At 47.1% G+C, this 21040-nt stretch overlaps 1 protein-coding gene across 2 annotated transcripts in view; it reads left to right on the forward strand.

Annotated features, from left to right (window-relative positions):
- The window catches only part of LIMK2 (LIM domain kinase 2), a 40025-nt gene that overhangs the window by 15051 nt on the left and 3934 nt on the right, over nt 1-21040 (forward strand). For both annotated transcript variants that reach the window (XM_077307803.1, XM_077307804.1), the window contains 13 exons: nt 3284-3419; nt 4196-4305; nt 5767-5955; nt 7157-7262; nt 8122-8318; nt 9782-9968; nt 14168-14254; nt 14737-14868; nt 15449-15505; nt 17264-17329; nt 18991-19165; nt 19760-19815; nt 20804-20961. In XM_077307803.1, the coding sequence (XP_077163918.1) occupies nt 3284-3419; nt 4196-4305; nt 5767-5955; nt 7157-7262; nt 8122-8318; nt 9782-9968; nt 14168-14254; nt 14737-14868; nt 15449-15505; nt 17264-17329; nt 18991-19165; nt 19760-19815; nt 20804-20961 (1656 nt within the window). The remainder of the gene's footprint in view (nt 1-3283; nt 3420-4195; nt 4306-5766; nt 5956-7156; nt 7263-8121; nt 8319-9781; nt 9969-14167; nt 14255-14736; nt 14869-15448; nt 15506-17263; nt 17330-18990; nt 19166-19759; nt 19816-20803; nt 20962-21040) is intronic.

Below are 21040 nucleotides of genomic sequence, written 5' to 3' on the forward strand. Positions count from 1 at the left end.
GGCACTGTAATGGGCATCACAGTGGCCTCTTTTTGGTTCTTAGACTGATGAAACTCCTAACAAAGCTTGTAGCATCTTTGAGACTAACAAATATATTGTGGCTTGAAATATTCATTGTCCGGACTTTGTCAGTTCAACGTTGGTGCCTTTCCTCTACAAGTGGGCACAAATGACAAAAGAGCTAAAAGCCTTCTTTGAAAAGTAAGGTGTTGCATATACCTAAATGAAATACTCTGGGACAAAACTGTTGTATATGTGTGTGTGAGTAATGGATGGGCGTGTGAGTAATGGCTTCTGAGAAGACCACCTCTGCTATGCCAGACTTTTCCCTCCTGTCTGTTTAACTGACCTAGAAAGTGTCAGGGGTGGATTCTGAGTCAAGTTCGGAGACGTAGCACAGTGGACACGGCTTCTGCACAAACTGTTGGGAAATGAGTGCAAACTGCACAAAAAGCACTGAGCAACGTGGCTTTCTTGCAGCAGAAAGTAATTGTTCCACTTTAGGTGTTTAACGTAACAGGAAAGATACTATCATTTATCACCAGAGGCCTCCGGTTGGGAGCGGTTCATACCCAACCCATTTGGCTCCTGTCCTCGTTTGTGTTCTCTATAGAACTCTGTGGCACACCTACTGTTCTCTTACATTTTCTTGGCCTCTAGGCCCAGCTTTGCAGAATACGTTTTTTTCCTCTTCTGTCTCTCTCTTTCTCTTTGCCTCCTTAAGAAAGTATTTCGTGCAGCTGGTGGATTCTGGCTCATGAAAGCTCAGCCTGCCACAACACAGGCCTTCAAGTGGTATGGACCTCTTTGATGCAGTGAAGATTGTCACGGCAGTTGAAGGTCTTGTAAGATTAGTATTGTGGAGCACAAAATCTAGAATGATTGTACTCCATACAGACTAGTAACTTGGTAATGAGCTGCAATCCAGGTTGCTCTTGATGCAGCCACCCATCTCACACTGTGATTTTAGGGCTTAAGAAAGTCATGCTCTCCGCATTCTAACATGTCTCTAATATGGTCTCCTCCGACGTCATCAAAAAATGACAAGTGCTTTGAGCATTCCAAAAGAATCATATTAATTACTACATCCACCAAAGTGCCCGGGTCAACTCTGCAAGCTGTCTCCAGGCACCTTGCACATGAGGAAGTGCTTTTCTGGGTTGTAATTTTTGCCCCACTGGAAGCATTCGTTGCGAATAGTACTTCTGCAGGTTTGGGCGGGTTTCTCGTCCTGCCCTGATTTGTTTAATGATGTAGCAAAGGACTAGTTGCTTAAACGTCTCAGCCCCTCTCACCTTTTCCCCAGTAGGTGTTGCAGTTGCCACCTTTTCTCCTTCAGTTCTCCGGCTTGCTAGGTCCTGGGAGGTGCGACTCTAGATAAAGCAATCAGGATAAGAAGTATGCGGAGGCCGATTATCCTAAGTCAGCACAAAGAAGCAGCAGCAGCACTGCCCAGAATTCCGTTGAATGAACAGGAGCTGCTTCAGAAATTCCTGTTCAGTTGCTGGTGCCTTTAGCGGATCCCGTGTGGTGTAGTGGTTAAGAGAGAAACTGTAATGTGGAGAACTGGGTTTGATTTCCTGCTGCTCCATAGTCAGCCACCTGGGTGACCTTGGGCCAGTCACAGTTCTCTTAGGGCTGTTCTCACAGAGTAGTTCTGTTACAGCTGTCTCGAACCCACCTAGCTCACAGGGAGAGGAAGGAAAGGAAAGGTGTTTGTAAGACACTGTGGGGATCCTTCAGATAGTAAAAAGTGGGATATTAAAAAAGAGCTCTTCTTCTAGAGCAGGGGTGGCCAAACTGTGGCTCTCCAGATGTCCAAGGATTGCAATTCCCATGAGCCCATGTCAATCCATGGAGAGCCACAGTTTGGACCCCCGTGTTCTAGAGCAGCGGTCCCCAACCGTTTTACGGTTGAGGACAGCCTCCGGGGGTGGGGGAGAGCCGGCAGCTCTGCGCAAACATGCATGCGCGGAGCTGCCACACATGCGCATTTGCACCTCACCAGCGGGCACAAACACGCGCGTGTGCTGCCGCACAAATGTGCATGCGCAGAGCTGTCGCGCATGCATGTTTGTGCCAGCCAGGGGCACAAATGCGCATGTGCGGCAGCTCTGTGCATGTGCGTTTGCGTCTGCCAGCGGCCACGCCTGCCTCTCTCTCACCCCTGCAGTGAGAAGCTAGGCAGACCGTGAGCGATGTGGCCGCTTTGGCAGCCGCTTCGCTCGCGGCCTGGCGAGTTTCTCACTGCGAGGGTGGGGGAAGAGGGAGACGTGTCCACTGGCACGATGGCAGGCACAAACGCGCATGCGTGGAGCTGAAATGCATGCGTGTTTGCACTCGGCGGACACAAATGTGTGTGCGCAGCAGCTCAACGCATGCGTGTTTGCATGGAGCGGCCGCACATGCGCAGCACCTGGGCCACCATCGTCCCCCACCTTTGCAGGTGGTCCCCAGCCTTACAAAGGGGTGTGTGTGTGTGTGTGTGTGGTTCCACATCAGCTGTCAAAATGTGTGTCCGGAACATATGGTGTATGAGGGCACAGCCAAATTAATGTGCCTGTCAGTCTTCTGATTGACTTTTGTCCTTTAGTAATTGCTTTCTCTTTTCTTTTGAGCACATCTCTTCCTTTAATCCACCTCTCCCTTAAGGAGACCATTTAGTACAGTGGTTCTCAACCTTCCTAATGCCGTGACCCTTTAATACAGTTCCTCATGTTGCAGTGACCCCCAAACATAAAATTCTACAAGTGTTCTTTCACAGAAATTAAACCGAAACAGGCCACTAGCGTAAAGCTATTGTTCATGATTGTATAAAAATTGTTCCCCCCCCCCCGGGGTTTCTCAGTTCTGCCTCTTGTCCCACCATGCTGATCTCACTCTTTTCCACTGCTCCAGACAGACAAACGCTGTGTCTCGATCTACCCCACAAAGCTGTTGTGTGGATGGTGTACCCCCCCTGGCCAAGCTGCTTGCCCTGCCGCTACCCCCATGAAAGGGTCATTCAATCCCCAAAGGGGTCCCGACCCCTAGGTTGAGAACCACTGATTTAGTATGTTCAGTGTCCATGCTGATCACGCTTGGGGAAATCTGGGTAGCTTTCCTCTCCTGTCTGTTTTTTGCCTCCTCAGATTCTTCTTGGCAGGGAAGGAGAGAGGGGAAGCAACAAAAAATATTCTGAATGTACAAATTCACTGCCAAGTTTAAACTTACTTATCATATGTGTATTAATAAAATATAGATGTTTATGTGGATGTTTACATTATTACACTTTGTCCTCTAGCTGCTCAGAATGCCAGGACCTTCTTACAAACTGGTACTACGAGAAGGATGGGAAACTGTATTGCCACAAGGACTACTGGAGGAAGTTTGGAGAATCTTGCCATGGCTGCTCTTTGCTGATGACTGGACCCGTGATGGTAAAGCTGCTCTGTTCCCTTCAAGGCACTACCAGTAACTATTGATGGAGGAAGGGCTGTTGAGCCAATGGAAGGGAATGGTACCGCTGGAGAGATTTGCAGTAGCCCAACTTTGAAGTGTGGGGGATCCCCCTCTCTTGCTTACCTGTGAAGGTTGCATTGCCCTTGCATGCTCCTTGGACACTGCAGACAAGTGTTAGTGTGAGTTCTTAACAGAACAGTGTTCCCCGTAACGGCAGCCCATACACAGGAATTATCATTAGCTACTGTTGTAGGAAAAAAGAGACTCTTGTGGCGCAGAGTGGTAAGGCAGCCATCTGAAAGCTTTGCCCATGAGGCTGGGAGTTCAATCCCAGCAGCCGGCTCAAGGCTGACTCAGCCTTCCATCCTTCCGAGGTCGGTAAAATGAGTACCCAGCTTGCTGCTGGGGGGGTAAACGGTAATGACTGGGGAAGGCACTGGCAAACCACCACGTATTGAATCTGCCATGAAAAAGCTGGAGGGCGTCACCCCAAGGGTCAGACATAACTCGGTGCTTACACAGGGGGATACCTTTACCTTTACTGTTGTAGGTTGTCAAGCACAAGCATTCTCATACTACGTATCTTTCAATAAACTCTGGCTTTCATTTCACTCATTCCAAAATTGGGTTCACCAACATTTTGGAGTCTTTCCAGATTTTATTCATGCTATACATGCCTTAAGAAGCACTTCACTTATTTCAATTCTAGCCTCTGTGCTATTCCTTACTTTCTGCTTGGACCGCTTCTCTGCAGGTGGCTGGTGAATACAAGTACCACCCAGAATGCTTTGCCTGTATGAGCTGCAAGGTGATCATTGAAGATGGCGATACGTATGCTTTGGTGCGACACTCCGTTCTCTACTGGTAAGGTGAAGTGTGTAGCACTTGCTATTGGAATAGGCTTGGGTAACAACTGATGCCATGTTTTCTCCATCTATCTAATGAACTGACATTTGAGTTCCTGGTGGGACCTGACTGCCTTTTATATGTACGGAAAGGACTGTGGCAGAAGACCCTGCTTGTGACCTTAGTCGATGGTATATGCCAGTATACAATACAAAACTGTTTCCTGAAGGTAGCAAGTTTGAAAACTTGGTACCTTCAAAGAGGAATTCGCTTGGCAGGGAACCCCAAAGTATTGTGGAGGATTTTGTGCAAGGGAGAGGAGCTGAGGCTCAGTGGTAGAGCATCTCCTCAGCATATAGAAGATCCCGGGTTCAATCTCGAGCATTTTCTGTTAAAGAATTAGGTAGGAGTTGATGTGAAAGACTTCGGCTCGAGAGTCCAGAGAGCTGCAGCCAGTCTTAAACAATATTGACTGAGGGACCAATGGTCTGATTCAGCAGTAGGGCAGCTTCATGAGTGCATGTGTTCATAGGGAACATTTGAGGGGATGTGCTTGGTTCACTTGCCAGTACCTTGCATGAACATAGAGCATACTTAATACTTGCCTGAAGCTGTGTTGTGGGCAAGGGAGGGTCAGTCTGCTGCCTTTCAGAGATCTTGGCCTGCCAATGTGGATCTTTACACTGAGGAAGTCCCGATTGATATTTGAGCAACACTGGATCCCCCTGGAATATGGCTGAAGCCATGGTAGTATACATCAGTGGGATTAATCAGAGCTGCTTTTAAATTTTTTCTCCTGCGTCTTTGCTTCCATCCTCTATGACGCTTCTCTTCCGTGGATGAGGAGTGAGGTTTTGGCCAGTGAAGAAGAGTAAGCTTTTATACCCAATTTTTCTCTACCTCAAGGAACCACAAAGTAGCTTAGAATCACATTCCCTTCTTTTCCCCATAGCAAGCACTTGTGAGGCTGAGAGTTCAGAGAGAACTGTGACTGGCCCAAAGTCAACGAGCATGTTTCATGTGGAAGAGTGGGGAATGAAACCCAGTTCTCCAGATTAGAGTCTCAACTGCTACACTATGCTGGAATGTACATGTACATGTACTGCAGCAAATGCTTTACAGGATTTTGCAGAAGCGTTTGGACTAGGACAGGCTGTCAACAGCCATTGAACTTATTGCAGAGATCTGCAGGGAAAAAGGCGCAGAGCCTTGTTTGGGCTTCTCCAGCTCACAGTCTAGTCCAGGGGTAGTCAAACTGCGGCCCTCCAGATGTCCATGGACTACAATTCCCATGAGGCCCTGCCAGCATTTGCTGGCAGGGGCTCATGGGAATTGCAGTCCATGGACATCTGGAGGGCCGCAGTTTGACAACCCCTGGTCTAGTCACTGGGGAACAATAACTTTTTCCACATTTTTTTCTGCATGAAGTAACAGCAGGAAGAATGTCACTAAAGTCACTTCCTCTGCTCTCTTGTCCAGTGGCAAATGTCATAACCAGATTGTGCTGACGCCGATGATAGAAAGGCTGTCCACCGAGTCGCTATGTGAACAGCTGCCCTACACGCTGACGCTCATCTCCATGCCGGCAGCTACTGATGGCAAGAGAGGGTTGTCCGTGGCCGTTGAAGGGGGCTGTTCCAACCACGCCACCAGCGTCCAGGTGAAAGAGTAAGTATGAACTCAGCCAAATGTCTGTGAGGCTGCTGGATGCCAGAGAGTGCCTTTGCCAAGGAATTTTGAGCATCAGGAAGTTGCTGCTTCTGCTACTGAATCTATAAAGCCCTATACACATATTGTTCTGTAACCTGAGCATTACGGTGGAAAAGTGAAAGATTCCCAACTCCTGGATTTCTGGCTTTTGTCACAATAGCTGGTTGAGTTTCCTGTACACTGTTTTTGAAGACTGAGTTTTCTATTCCTTGATGTTATGACTAAAGCTCCAGTGTTTATGGGGTTATTTTGTGTTCAGGGGTTAAAGGCAGGGCAGTACACTGTGATCTGGTTGAGACATGACACTCCATCTCCTAACCATGCCTGAGAATGGCCTGTAGGCTGTCATGGTTCTCCCGTACCTGGTCCAGGCAAGTCCCCCCCTGACTGGCGTGAACCAAGGATATGTTGCATCCTCATGAGCATACTCAGAAGTTGAAACAAGAGTTAACAATTGTTACTGACAAGAGTTACAATGCAGAAGGGTACCACAGTTAACCGAAACCAGGGAGGGAAGAATTGGAGTAGCGGGAGGAGTGTAGGAAATCATGGGATGCTGATGAAGCAACATTATATTGTGCTCTGGAGTTTTCGGTTGTTCCCTTCTTGTTTATGATCTTCACTTACCATCCTTCCATGCTTATTGCTCTCCTGCATTCCATCCTTTTTCCTGGTGAATTGTATGTGAACTGCCTTGGTCATATGCAGGGCGGAGAACAATTGGGGTATAATGGGTAGAGTATCGGACCAGAATCTAGGAGACCCAGGTTCAGATCCTCACTCTCCCATGAAAGCTAGATGGGTGACTTTAGGCCAGTCGCACTTTCAGCTTAACCTGCCTCACTGGATACTTGTGAGGATGAATGGAGGCAAGGAGAACAATGTAAGCTGATAAAACCGGGGGTATAAATGAAGTGGGATAAAAGTGGGGTATAAATGTTGTGATTAACCAGTAATTTAAATAAAACAGCCTTTCTGCTTGCCTAGTATCTTGGCACATCAGAAAACCATGGCGATTGCATCCTACAAATAAGGCTTCTGTTTTTCTTGCTTTTAAAGTTGTTTTGTTTTTCACCTGCCTGTGTGTTGCTTGCCGAACAGCCAGAACGATTCTTTTTTCTGATCAGGATCTCTTGCCTACGCTGTCTTCTCTATTTAGAGTCAACCGGATGCATATTAGTCCCGATGTCCAGAATGCTATTCATCCCGGAGACAGGATCTTAGAAATAAATGGAACCCCGATTCGCACACTACGAACAGAAGAGGTATGTTTTCGTCTTCTTTCATGAGAAAGTGTCTCCATCTGACTTTCTCCTCTGTTCTTGGATCATTTTTTCAGGCCTGGAGTAGAACTAGGATCTTTGTTCTGATTCTTGGGAAGGCTTCAATTTCCTTTGTTGTTGTTAGTTGCAAAGTCATGTCCGACCCATCGCGACCCCATGGACAATGATCCTCCAGGCCTTCCTTTCCTCTACCATTCCCTGGAGTCCATTTAAGCTCAGTTTCCTTATTGAACTCAAAAGTACTCTGTGTTTGTCTTGTGGAATTCTGTGTTTGTCAGCTGACTCTCAATATCACATTGTTGTGTGCATCTGGGACAATGCTGACTTCCATCTCTTAAAGCTGGATTAATTTCATTAAGTTGTACAAGTAGAATAAGTTCTACATGTAGGAGCCAGCATAGTGTAATGGTTAAGTGTAGTGGCTTCTAATCTGGTAAGCCAGGTTTGATTCCTCACTCTTCCACATGCAGCCAGTTAGGTGACCCAGTCACAGTCCTGTCAGAGCTGTTCTCACAGGGCAATTTCTCTCAGAGCTCTCACAGCCCCGCCTCCCTCACAGGGTGCCTGTTGTGGGGAGAGGAAAGGGAAGGTGATTGTAAGCCGCTTCGAGACTCCTTTGGGTAGGGAAAAGTGGGGTATAAAGACTAACTCTTCTTCTAGAATGGAGGTCACTACAGAAGGCTAGGAAGTCATATTGCTAAGCTGGTGTCAGCTAATGGTGATGGCTGTAATAATTTTTGGCTTTGCAGTGATCAGGCATTTGATATCCAGATGGGTATCTTGGGTTTTCCCCCAGCACCATCCACTGAATTCTTTCCTTAACCCTGTCTTTGCTCTTCAGGTGGAGGACTTGATTCGCAAGACGAGCCAAACTCTTCAGCTTCTGATTGAGCATGACCCTGTCTCTCAGCGCTTGGGTAGTCTGCGCCTCGATTCCCGTCTGCCCCCACGTATCAAAAAGCCCTCCTCTCCCTGTCCTATTTCCCCTCTGGATCTGAAAGAGAATCTGCAAGGAACATTGCGCCGTCGCTCTCTCAGGTACTGAGTCACCATTAAGCTTCCCAGCCTTTGTTGTTCATCTCCAGATAGCTTTGGTTGTTAATTGTATGGTTTTTGGTGAACTGGAGTATGGTCAGTTAGGTGAGGTATCAAACTGGAACCTTTTCTTCTGCCTTTCTGAGGTTTGACAGGGAAGATCCTTGGGTGAGAGGTAGAATCCCTGTTAGCTTCCAAGATCCATTTAAAGGGCTGGTTATTGCTTTTTAAAACCCTGCAGAACATTAGAGAGCCACATACCTAAAGGACTCCTGGTGTGAACCTGTGTGGCAACTTAGGTCCTCACTTCAGGTTATTTTTGGTCAGTTGTGGGCCTTCTTGACAAGGCATCCATTCTTCTACAGAATAGTCTCCTGGGCTAGATGGACACCATGGTTGGCATTTTCCACAAGGGATATTTTACAGTTTTGTGGGTTTAACTTTGCTGTGGACAATTGGGGGGAAAATGAAACATCTGTTATGGTCTACTTGGTGTCTTACTGGGATAATCTAACCTAACAACCTAACGTTTATTGTCTTGAGTTTGAGCTTGTCTTAAATGAAGGATAAGTAAAACAGTCCTGTGTATCTGAAAGACCATCTCTCTATAACTCCTGAAGAACACATTGTTCTTCAAATACCACCCAGTTGGTGGTCCTGGGCTTCAAGGTGGTACATCCAGCCTCAACCAGGGCCAGGACATTTTCTACCCTGGCTCCTACCTGGTGGGATGGTCTCCCAGAGTACATCAGGGCCCTGCCTGAGCTAGCACAGTTCTGCAGGGTCTGTAAGACAGAGCTGTTCTGCCAGACTTTTGGCTAGGGATGAAGTTAACACCTATCTACCTATTTATGGCCCCATCCATCCATAGATGCTCGGTGGAAGTATCTGCTGCTGTTTTAACCTGGCATTATTTATTTTAATTAATTTTAAAACTTAATTTTTATCTGTTTTAACTTTATCAGAGTCCAGTGGCACCTTTAAGACCAACAAAGATTTATTCCAGGTGTGAGCTTTCGAGTGCAAGCACTCTTCCTCAGACTGGAATAAATCTTTGTTGGTCTTAAAAGTGCCACTGGACTCTGATTCAGACAGACCAACACAGCTATCCACTTGAATCTGTTTTAATTTTGTATTGTATATATTTTTGTATGTTGCCGTGAGCCAGCTTGATGGGAGGGCGGTCTAAAAATCTTCCGTCTTCGAATGAATGAATGAATGAATGAATGAATGAATGAATGAAAGAAATAGAATGAATGAAAGAAATAGAATGAATGAATGAAATAGAATGAATGAATGAAATAGAATAAAATAGAATTTTTAATACAGAACTGAAAACTGGGAGAAGGGAGTTGAAGTCAATCAGCCTGGGCAGTCCTGGTCTCCTTTCCCCTCTCACTCAGGTAGCTCAGGTACTAACTGCTTCTTGAATTTACCACCAGTCATGGTTTTGTGTTGTGCTTAAGGCGAAGCAACAGCATTTCAAAGTCGCCTGGCCCCAGCTCCCCAAAGGAACCGCTCCTCCTCAGCCGTGACATCAGTCGTTCTGAGTCCCTCCGCTCTTCAACCAGCTGCTCCCAGCAAATCTTCCGGCCTTGTGATCTCATCCATGGCGAGGTGTTGGGGAAAGGCTTCTTTGGCCAAGCTATCAAGGTGAGTTGGTGAAGAAACTTGTAAATGCTGGCATACCAGCCTTTGGGTATCTGCACCCCAACACAAACTGGCCATTTTGCTTTCTCCAGAGCAATTTTGGTGTTGCTTTGTTCACTTTCCTTATATTCTCCAAATGGGTGAGGCAGCTGGTACTGATGATCAGGTTTCCTTCTGCTCTTTCTATGGTACATCTGGCTTTCTGTATGTCAGTCTAGTTAAACGGAGTGGGTGAGAAGAACCTACATGGCTGGCTGTATTTAGTACAGTGGTGTGAATATTGAATTCCATTTAAGATGACATTTTTTTTTAAAGCTGAAAATCTGCAGCTTACAGGAACTCGATTGGCAAGTGATCAGCGTGACCTGCTTTCAGAATTCCTACTTTGAGTCAGATCTACCATAGATTAAAATGTTGTTCTTGATCTGCACTCTGTTTGGAAGCTTACTGCGATGAAATAAGATTCAGCCTCTTGCATCATTTTAGTTGAGGAGAATAATGATGCCAAGGGAGTGAAAGGAAAGAAGTGCAGGACAGAGGCCAGTTTGAGAAGGCCAGAAAGAAGAGGCAAGGCTGACCTTCCTCTTTGCTGGAAGGAAGTAGTTCCAGCTTCCCACACACTGAATGGGGCCAGATTGCCCTTTTTTACTTTGTTTGTACAGGTGCAGGGCAGCTCACACGGAAGAACTGTACTCTTTAAAAAATTGCTCGTCTTCTCTCTTGTCGGTCTGGGGGGGGACGGGGGACTCTGCCTCCCTCAGAAGCCATTTGTGGTTGTCCCCATCATCCTGTCTCAGAATTCTAAAGGTGCCCACAGGCCTTAAAAGGTACAGGCCCACTGCTCTAGTGAATAGTCATGGTTCCTGTGTACCGAATAGCCTGTTTTCTGGAATGATAGAAACTGCAGGTCAGGTGACAAGTCTGCTTCTTGAATGAGTCTTTCAAAGTGGCAAGCCTGAACTTTTCCAGCCTGAATTCACCAGCCCCCTCCCCCTGCACCACTCTTCTGCTTTTCATACTTTTGAGGATTGCTGTAAGGAGAGTTGCTGGATTCTACTGAAAGCCAAAAGAGCAAGGGAGCAGGTTGTCCTGTGCTCTGAATCCAGCACAAGGGATCGGGGGAAATCCCCAACTTCCTCTAGCTGTATCCTTCTGATAAATGGGGTCTGGTCTGACTGCCTATAGCTGCATTCCAGCTTTGGGCGTCTTTCTTCACTAACAAGCTTGTTTCCTCCTCTTCTCTGGGTAGGCAAATAACAGGCCCAGGTAAGCTGGATCTTCTCCTCCTCCTCTGTCTGCAGCATGTCTTGTCCTGTGCATTCTGGCTGGGTTAAAAGTCCTTTGACAAATTGCAGTCTCATGCTTGTGGATGCCTTGCAACAGAATCCCCATGCCCAGTGTGTCAAAAAGACAAAAGAGAAATTAATACAGTGAGAACTTGAGGTGTGCATGATAACGTGGGATGGTTTTAACCTGGTCTCATGTGGAATTCTGACAGCCTGGTGAGCAATTCATTCCCCCTTGTCCCTCCTCATTTCCAAAAATAATGAACTGGGAGGGGTGGGTCCCAGTGAAGAAACAAATACAGAAAAATACAGACGCACTGATTGCGCATACCCCCGTCCCAGTCTTCAGTAAGCATTTTACCAGCAGGGCCAAAAGGAGAGGAGGAAAAATTCCCTGCATTGCTGAGGAAGGGAGGTGAAGACCCACCTTCTCCCACCCTCCTTTTACAGAAGCACAATGAGTTGGAGCTTGAGACTCTAGATCAGGGGTAGTCGAACTACAGCCCTCCAGATGTCCATGGACTACAATTGCCATGAGCCCCTGCTAGCTTTTGCTGGCAGGGGCTCATGGGAATGGTAGTCCATGGACATCTGGAGGGCTGCAGTTTGACTACCCCTCCTCCAGATCTTTGCAAAGCTATGTAGTGTGTGGGAGTGGTGGGTGACAGGTAGTAATGAGAAACCCCCGACAACAAAAGCATTGTGTGATTAGTCTCTGAAATGTATTGGGTTGAGCAAGGGCTCAAGAATTTCTAAGCAGGTGTCTCCCCCCCCACCCCCACTCCCCCCACACACACACACACTCTGGGGAAATCAACCCATCGTGAATGTATTGAGGTTGGGTGAGAAGAGTTTATAAGCTTGCTCCTCTTCCTTTTTCAAAGCAAAATTGTAACACTCGTTTCCCCATGTACATATTATTGCTATGTGTTTTTTTTTTGGATGCGCCCTACTCCCTTGACTAAAGCTAAGTGCATGTATGTGGGACTGGGTGCATGTCCTCCCCATGCATCTTGGCATCTGCTTCTCTTATGTCAGATTTGTGACTGTAAATCTCTCAGGGTGAGAACTGGTTTTGTATTCTTGGCAACCCTCTCTCCATCAATAGTAGTAGCTCCTCACCAAAAGTGAGGCACTGTGAATGTGGAGCCACCTCCCCACCACCACCACCATTTTGCAAAGTTCTGTCTGGATACTCAGATATGCACCAGTGCTGCTGTATTCCATTACTAGTGCCACCCGGGTGAGCTTTCATTGAAGGTGCCTCCAGGGCAGGGGTAGTCAAACTGCGGCCCTCCAGATGTCCATGGACTACAATTCCCAGGAGCCCCTGCCAGCGAATGCTGGCAGGGGCTTCTGGGAATTGTAGTCCATGGACATCTGGAGGGCCGCAGTTTGACTGTCCCTGCTCCAGGGGCTCTGCAAAACACTAAGGCTGGATTTTTAGGGGAGCAGCCCCTGTTCAAGAACCTCTTGTCCTTGCATAATCCAGGGATCTAAAGGGTATCCTTGCTGCTTGTAGCAGTTCTTGTGAGAAACTATTGTATTTCCCCCAAAGTGTCAGGCTTTTGCTTGTTTAAAATACAGAATAAAATTGCTGAGGGTTATCCTGCCCTCCGTCTGTGGAAATCTAAGTTACAGTTTCAAAAAATTATTCAGCTTGTTCTCACAATTAAACTCCTTTTGTACACCTGTAGCTCCCTGGCTGGGAAGGAAGAACCAAAGTGGGGTAGGTAGGAAAGACCTGTAAACTCAGTGTCATCCACGCCAGCCTGGTATTCATGGGTACATCATAGCCACATGGGGGTGTGCATGCACATATATTTTGGGGTTGGGGGATGGGGTTCAACTTTGAGGACGGAGAGGTGAGTTTCCTGTCTTGTGCAAACTGTGCATGAATGCAACCTTATTCTTGAGTCTTGCAAGCCACAGGTTGGCATTCTGGTGGGCCTGCGTTCATGAACTACACTTTGGGTTTTGTGGGCTCAGCAAGGATGAACTGTTGCATGCTCATGGCAAAATGTACATACTGATGTATGCGCTATTGAAGGCTCATCATTCCTTCTGGTACCTCATTTCTCATAATGCCGTTTCTTTTTGAGTCCTTGAAGATCTTGCATGGCAGCCAGTTGTCCAGGGTGGGCGGCCTGGAATTAGCAGACCCCAAAGAGTGAAGCCAGCCTTAGGCTTGGTTTTTAAATGAGCTCAAATGGCCTCAGCATATAAAACCAATCTAACTTAAGAGACATCTTGCCCGAACATTTTATTCCCCATCACGGAGCAGAATGCCCCATGCTGCTTAATGATTTTCTAAGCATTTTAGCTAATTTAAATTTAATTGTAATGAATTTGTATTGCTTGAAATGATTGGAACGTTTTATGTATTTTCCTGATGTAAACTGCCCTGAGCCCCCCTCGGAAGGGCAGAGTATAAAATAAATACATAGACATAATAAATAAATGAAACCTCTGCAGAATCCAACCCTGGGCCACATCGCTCGGTTTGGGCAATATTTGTAATTTTCCTGCATGTCTGTCTTCAATAGAGGGTGTAGCACCCTAGAGCAGGGGTAGTCAACCTGTGGTCCTCCAGATGTTCATGAACTACAATTCCCATGAGCCCCCTGCCAGCGTTTGCTGGCAGGGGGCTCATGGGAATTGTAGTCCATGAACATCTGGAGGACCACAGGTTGACTACCCCAACCCTAGAGGAGCATAGGCTATGAAGCCACTTCATATCTCGCTTCTGCCGTGAATTGCACACAGTGGTCTTGGACACACTTTCCTCTTTTGCTCCTCAGCACCCTCTCTGCAAAGTGTGTTGTAGTCTGGCCGGCCTCCCTCCACAGTGTTCAGGCCTTGGAAGGATCTATACACGTGCCTTAAATGTTGTTTTTGTCCTTTGTTACGATTCAGGTGACTCACAAAGCCACGGGACAAGTGATGGTGATGAAGGAGCTGATCCGCTGTGACGAGGAGACACAAAAGACCTTCTTGACAGAGGTAGGCGCAACCCATAGCAGAAGCATAGGCTGCTTCTGGTGCTGCTTCTGTGGCACTTTTTGTCCAGAATGGGACGCATGCATCCTACTAAGAAATTATGTCCCATTGGAGTCCACCGAAAGAGGATGCTCATAGTTAGCTTAGCAAACCTGGATGGGTTCTTGTCTGGTCTTGTGCAACCTTACTTAGATGCTGTGGTAGTTAGCATTTCCATCTGAAGCAGAACAGAGTCGTGAAATAGTAGAAGAGTTGGTTTCCATACCCCGCTTTTGACTACCCAAAGGAGTCTCAAGGAGGCTTCCGATCGCCTTCCCTTCCTCTCTCCACATCGGGCACCCTGTGAGGTCAGTGGGGCTGAGAGAGCTCTGCTCTGTGAGAACTGCCAACAGGACTGTAACCAGGCCAGTGTATCTACTTTCAGAGGCCAGAATACATTCCAAGTTCTCCTGGTGTGATCTTGAACGTGTCGTGTGTCTTCTCAGGTGAAGGTAATGCGCAGCTTAGACCACCCGAATGTGCTGAAATTCATTGGTGTGCTATACAAGGACAAGAAATTGAATCTTCTGACTGAGTACATCGAAGGAGGGACCCTGAAGGACTTTCTCCGGAATGTGGTGAGTTAAGCTTTCCAGGAACTGAACAGGCAGCTGACTTGGGAAGAGGCAGCCTTGGGGGGGGGGGGGGGGGGGTGGGTGGCTTTTGGAGAAAAGGCAAGCAAACAGTTATCTGGCTATTAAAGCCTTTATTTTATATAAAGGAGTGGGTTTTTTTTAGATAACCCAGCATTGGGGAAGCGGGAGAGATGTCTGTCACGGTGTAGGAGTTGCTCACAGCATGCCTGCAATTATGCTGCATAACTGGCGTGATACTTGGCACATCTCTTGCAGTGACTTAGGGTGGCACATCTCCCGTGAACTGAACTTTTAGCAGCTCTCCACCAATAACTGGTAGGCTGTTATGCTTCTTTTTGTGGTTTTTGCCATCAAGTCACAACTGACTTATGGGGATCCTGTAAGGTTTTCAAGGCCAGAAATGTTCGGAGGTGGTTTGACTTTGCCTGCCTCTGCGTCACAACCCTAGCAGTGTCCCTTGGAGGTCTCCCATCCAAATCCTGCCCAGGGCTTCTTTAGGTAGTCACATTTTTACTTATGTGTGCAAAGAGCAAGCTATTGGAGGCGGTCTTTTGCTTTGTAGGATCCAATGGCCTGGGAGCAGAAGGTCAGCTTTGCCAAAGGAATTGCCTCTGGAATGGTGAGTCACCTCTCCTAGACTGTCCACCATAAACCTGATTAGTTTAACAGCCCCGCTCTACCTTGGAGGCCAGGGAGATGCAAGGTAGCGTGGGAGACTTACACTTTCTCCCCTCCCTAAAATTTCATGCAATGAATAGGCTGCCTAAGGAGGTGGTGAGCTCCCCCTCACTGGCAGTCTTCACGCAAAGGTTGGATACACACTTTTCTTGAATGCTTTAGGATCCTTTGGGCTGATCCTGCGTTGAGCAGGGGGTTGGACTAGATGGCCTGTATGGCCCCTTCCAACTCTATGATTCTATGATTCATACCTGTAGACTTTGGCAGTTCAGCTGGGAGTGGGTGGGATTTTGAGGGGCGAGGGATTTCGATGGAGTATAGTCCCCTGGAGTCCCCTGTCCAGAGCTGCCAATTTCTGCAGGGGGACTGGTTTCTTTAGTCTGGAGATGACCTGCAATTCTAGGGAATCCCCAGGTCCCACCTGGAGAATGGCACCCCTGAACCTCAGTGGGGTTCTGCTGGATTCAGAGGCAGGGCTTTCATAGCTGATGCTGGACAAGTTAGCTCTGCTTAATCAGGGGTAGTCAAACTGCAGCCCTCCAGATGTCCATGGACTACAATTCCCAGGAGCCTCTGCCAGCGAATGTAATCCATGGACATCTGGAGGGCCACAGTTTGACTACTGCTGCTCAAAGTTATGTTGGGCAAACAAAAGGTACCCTGAAGGAAATGCAGTCACTATTGGGTCACCTCAACTTTACCTGCAAATGGTGGCTCCTGGCAGGGCCCTTGCCCTAGGTTGGCCAGATCCGTGGCTGGGATACCTGCCCCACATCATCATCAGATATAATTGACTAGGGCTATTATGGTTGAGTAGGGCTGATGGTTTGGTACAAGTTTTTTGGCAAGTTTAATTATAAGGCAGATCCCAATCTTGCCCAGTAATTCTTTGCAGGTGCTGCAGGGGACGGTGGTATATAAATATAAGAAATGCATGCTTGCATTTTGCGATGTTCCAGTAGCAGCCCCACTGGCTCAGGAAGGCCTGGGCTGGCCTAGGGAACAATTTCCAGCATTGAAACTTGGTGCTTAGGCTGCCTCTTGTGTGCAGCACCAGAGCCTGCCCTGAAACGGTAGAAAGACAGGATTGTACGGGACTGTTGCTGTGCTCAAGATAAGCAGGTGCTGCCTTCCTGGATCCCACAAGGTGGGGGCAGAGGTCTTCTCATTCAGTAAGTCAAGGTATTCATCTGTGCCTGTCTAGGGAGTCATTACCTGTCTTTTGCACTCAGGGAGCTTTTCACTGGTCTCCAGGACTTCATTCTCAGCCACCACATTCACCTAGGAGAATGGCAGAACTAGAAAGTCTCTATAATTAGCCCACTGGGAGCTTATAAAGCAGGCAGATCTCATTTGATAAAATAGAGTGTTCTAAATGCATTTTCTCTCTCTCTGTCTCTGTCTCTCTCTCTCTCTCTGTCTCTGTCTCTCTCTCTCTCTCTGTCTCTCTCTCTCTCTGTCTCTCTCTCTCTCTCTGTCTCTCTCTCTGTCTCTCTCTGTCTCTGTCTCTCTGTCTCTCTCTCTGTCTCTCTCTCTATGTCTGTCTCTCTCTGTCTCTGTCTCTCTGTCTCTGTCTCTCTGTCTCTCTGTGTCTCTGTCTCTCTCTGTCTGTCTCTCTGTCTCTGTCTCTCTCTGTCTCTCTCTGTCTCTCTCTGTCTCTCTCTGTCTGTCTCTCTCGTGTGTGTGTGTGTGTTTGCAGGCTTATTTGCATTCGATGCGCATCATTCACCGAGACCTGAATTCTCATAACTGCCTGATCAAACTGGTAAGCCCCTATTGCTGCTGCTTGTCACCATTCTCCGGTTAATTGTTGGTGTTGTATCGAGACTTGCTTCTTGAACTGCTGGCTGCAATTCCCTAGTCTGCAGTCAGCGGACCTGAGGGTAAGCCAGTTGAACATAATGAGATTGTTTATGTGGAAATCAGTCATAAGGACTGGGCAGCAAAGGGCATGACTGTAGGTGCTTGGTTTGGGTTCCCTTAATTTGTTTTGGCAGGTCTGCCTTGCCCTCTCATTCCTCACATAATTCATCCTCTTCCTGTATCTCAGTGCTGTCATCTTGGATGAACGCACAAGGGAAATATCCAGGGAAATCTCTCTCTTCGAGCATCAGACCAGCATCAGAGAATCAAATTGAGAACTTTTAAACACGCTATAATTTTCTGTAGGAAGATGCTGCAGATAAGCATTGGTGGCCACCTGCTTACCAGCCAGTTGGGTGATGTCAGAGGTTACCTAGAATCAGTGCTTGAGAGCAGGGGTAATCAACCTGTGGTCCTCCAGATGTCCATGGACTACAATTCCCATGAGCATTTGCTGGCAGGGGCTCATGGGAATTGTCGTCCATGAACATCTGGAGGACCACATCTGAATCCCTGCTTGAGAGGATCCATTGCCATGTTTATCTCACCTGCAGACTGTGAAAGGGTCTGTGACTTGGTGGGACCAGTCAACTCTCCCTCCTTTGAAGAGACAGATTTCCTGCCATCACAGTTTATAGGCTGTTTGCAAGAGGTGGAGGATCTTGTTCAGGAGTAGAGCATGGGCTCTGTACATCCAAGCCTCTGAGTTCATATCCCTGGTTTGTTGGGGAAGAAAAGAAAGATTTTGAATAGAGAATCCCCTTTCCCCAGCCACTGGAGCAGGGGTAGTCAAACTGTAGTCCTCCAGATGTCCATGGACTACAATTCCCAGAAACCCCTGCCAGCAAATGCTGGCAGGGGCTTCTGGGAATTGTAGTCCATGGACATCTGGAGGGCCGCAGTTTGACTACCCCTGCACTGGAGCGTTGCTACCAGCCATTGCCTGGATTAGACGGCCTGTTAGCCTGGTTTGGTGTGAGGGAGTTGTACGTATTGCAGTGAAAATACTTTAGTAGTACAGAAGAATGCATGCTGTTCACATTTTGGGGTTTCTTTCAGCCTTGTCCTCGTGGTGCCATGTTCAATATTATTTGCCCTGAAGGCCTTGAAGTAATTTGTCTCCTCCTCCAACTCACCCCCAAAAATCCCTACTAAGTCTCTCCTCTCCAGCAGCCTGTGGGGCTCATGAATTGTTCTCTCATCTTGAAGGCACTTCACAGTTAGGTAAAGTTAGTGTGGTTGTAGAGGTTAGAGCTAAAGGGCTAGGAAGACAAGTTAATATTCTGGACCTACTGGAGTGACCTGTGGTCGGTCTAACCTTCTTCAGAGTTGTGGTGATAAAATGAGAGGAGGGGATTCATGTTTGCTGCCCTGAATATTTTAGAGGAAGAGGAGAGTGAAGATTTTTTTTAAAAATCACATGCTTTTTACTATGAGGGGGGATGTAGATCATATCTCGGGAGAGTCAGAATAACTTCTGATGTTCTTTGAATTGTGTGGGGGACAACAGATCATGCCTCAGTAAGAGTCAGACTAACTTTTGATGCTCTTTTCTGGCTCCAGGACAAAACAGTTGTCGTCGCTGACTTTGGTCTGTCCAGGCTAATTGTGGAAGAGAAGAAGAAGCCGATCCTGGAAAAGCCGTCAGCCAAGAAGCGAACTTTGCGCAAGGGTGACAGGAAAAAGCGCTACACTGTCGTTGGGAACCCCTACTGGATGGCACCAGAAATGTTGAACGGTAAGAGTTTTGATTTGCGGCAAGTGCCGTTACTGGATGTTTCTAGACGACTGCTTGGAACTTCAGACCTCTGGATTCTCTGGTATATCCCTGCTTTATATAGCAGCTTGTTGGTCTGTTTCAACTCCCAGAAGCTTCAGTAACAGTTTAGGCAAAACTCGTCTTGTGTTGTGTGCAGCCTGTTTTTAGTGCCTAACATCTGCATCTGAATCACCTCTGAAAGCTTTGGGAAGATCTTTTTCTGTGCATGACCCTGGAGACCTGCTGTGGCCAGAGCAGAAAACACTTGGTGAGATGGGCCAATAGCTTGGCACAGTAGAAGGCTTCAGGTGTATACAATGGGAGGCTCAGATCTCTTTTCCTGTCTTCTGTGCTGTTCCTGAGCTACACAGAGGAAACGTAGAACACCAATAATAATAATTATTATTAATAATGAATAATAATTATATTATGTGTGTGTGTGTGTGTGTGTGTGTGTATGTATACACACACACACATACACAGCTGCTCCCACATCCATGCAGTTTGGTTCTTTTCTGTTGTTCCTCCATGATTTGCCTCCATTTTTAATTAATCTTTTCTGTGTTTATACAGGGCAGAGCTATGATGAAACAGTGGATATCTTTTCTTTTGGCATTGTACTCTGCGAGGTAAGTCCTAGCTATATTGGAACTAACAGCCCCCCCGTCCCTTTCTCCATGAAGAGTGAGAAACACAGTTCACTCCAAGACATCAATCTTTTCATCCAAGTTTAATTTGGCCCCTTCTGGGCCCTGGCCTAGGAGAGAGGCAGAGTCCTCTGAAGACATAGATCAGCCTTTCTCAACATTTTACCATTGAGAAACCCCTGAAATATTGTTTAGGCATTATATCCCACTGAAATCTTTCCCCTCCACCAGCCCTTCCCTTCTCAGTCTCCATCCACCAAATCTCCAAGAATTTCCCAATCCAGGACTTGCTAACCTGGTTAAGATACTAAGTAGACATTGTTAGAGGTGAACCTGGAAAAGTTTTTCTTTGATACAAAACCTGGCAAACATTCCTGAAGGGGGGGGAGGTAAATAATGCAGTGAGTCCCCTTCTCAAGGAAGGGCAAGATTGAAACTGGCTTATCCCTCCTATGACCCCACTGAACTGTGCTGCTACCAGTAATGAAACTTCATTGTTCTGCCTGAAAGAACGAGAACATAAGGCTGCGGAACAATTCCTGAGGTCTTGCTTAGTTCTCTACATTCAGGCAGAGATTTCTGACTCTCTGTCCCCACGCCCATCCCAAAAGAAGCCAGGTTACCTGCTACATTTCTCACATGTCCATTGCTAGACAAGTCTTTGCATTGTCCTGTTGGCTACTACAATAAGGGTACTAGTTTTTGAAAGCCTTCACAGACTGGACAATAAAATCAGAGTCCAGTAGCACCTTTAAGACCAACAAAGATTTATTCAAGGCGTGAACCTTCGAGTGCTCTGCTTGCTGTGATGACCCAATCAGGTTTTGCATAGTTTACTCGTACTGAGATGACTTGTTCTTTAGGTGAGTTGATCCAGTTCCTCCTGCCATCATATCGCAGCACTGCCACATCCCAGTTCTGCCAGGGCTTGGTAAAGACCCATGAACCACTTCTTCTTTTGCCTTTCTAGATCATAGGACAGGTGTATGCGGATCCAGATTGCCTCCCCCGCACACTGGATTTTGGACTCAATGTGAAGCTCTTTTGGGAGAAGTTTGTCCCTGCAGACTGCCCTCCGGCTTTCTTCCCTCTGGCAGCCATCTGCTGCAGGCTCGAGCCAGAGAGTAGGTAAGACTTCGCTCTCCCTGTTACGGGTGTGTGTGTGTGTGTGTGTGTGTGCAAATGCCTTTGACAAGGGGAGTCTGAG

This window comes from Paroedura picta, chromosome 13 (assembly GCF_049243985.1).
Source record: "Paroedura picta isolate Pp20150507F chromosome 13, Ppicta_v3.0, whole genome shotgun sequence".
Classification (NCBI taxonomy): domain Eukaryota; kingdom Metazoa; phylum Chordata; class Lepidosauria; order Squamata; family Gekkonidae; genus Paroedura; species Paroedura picta.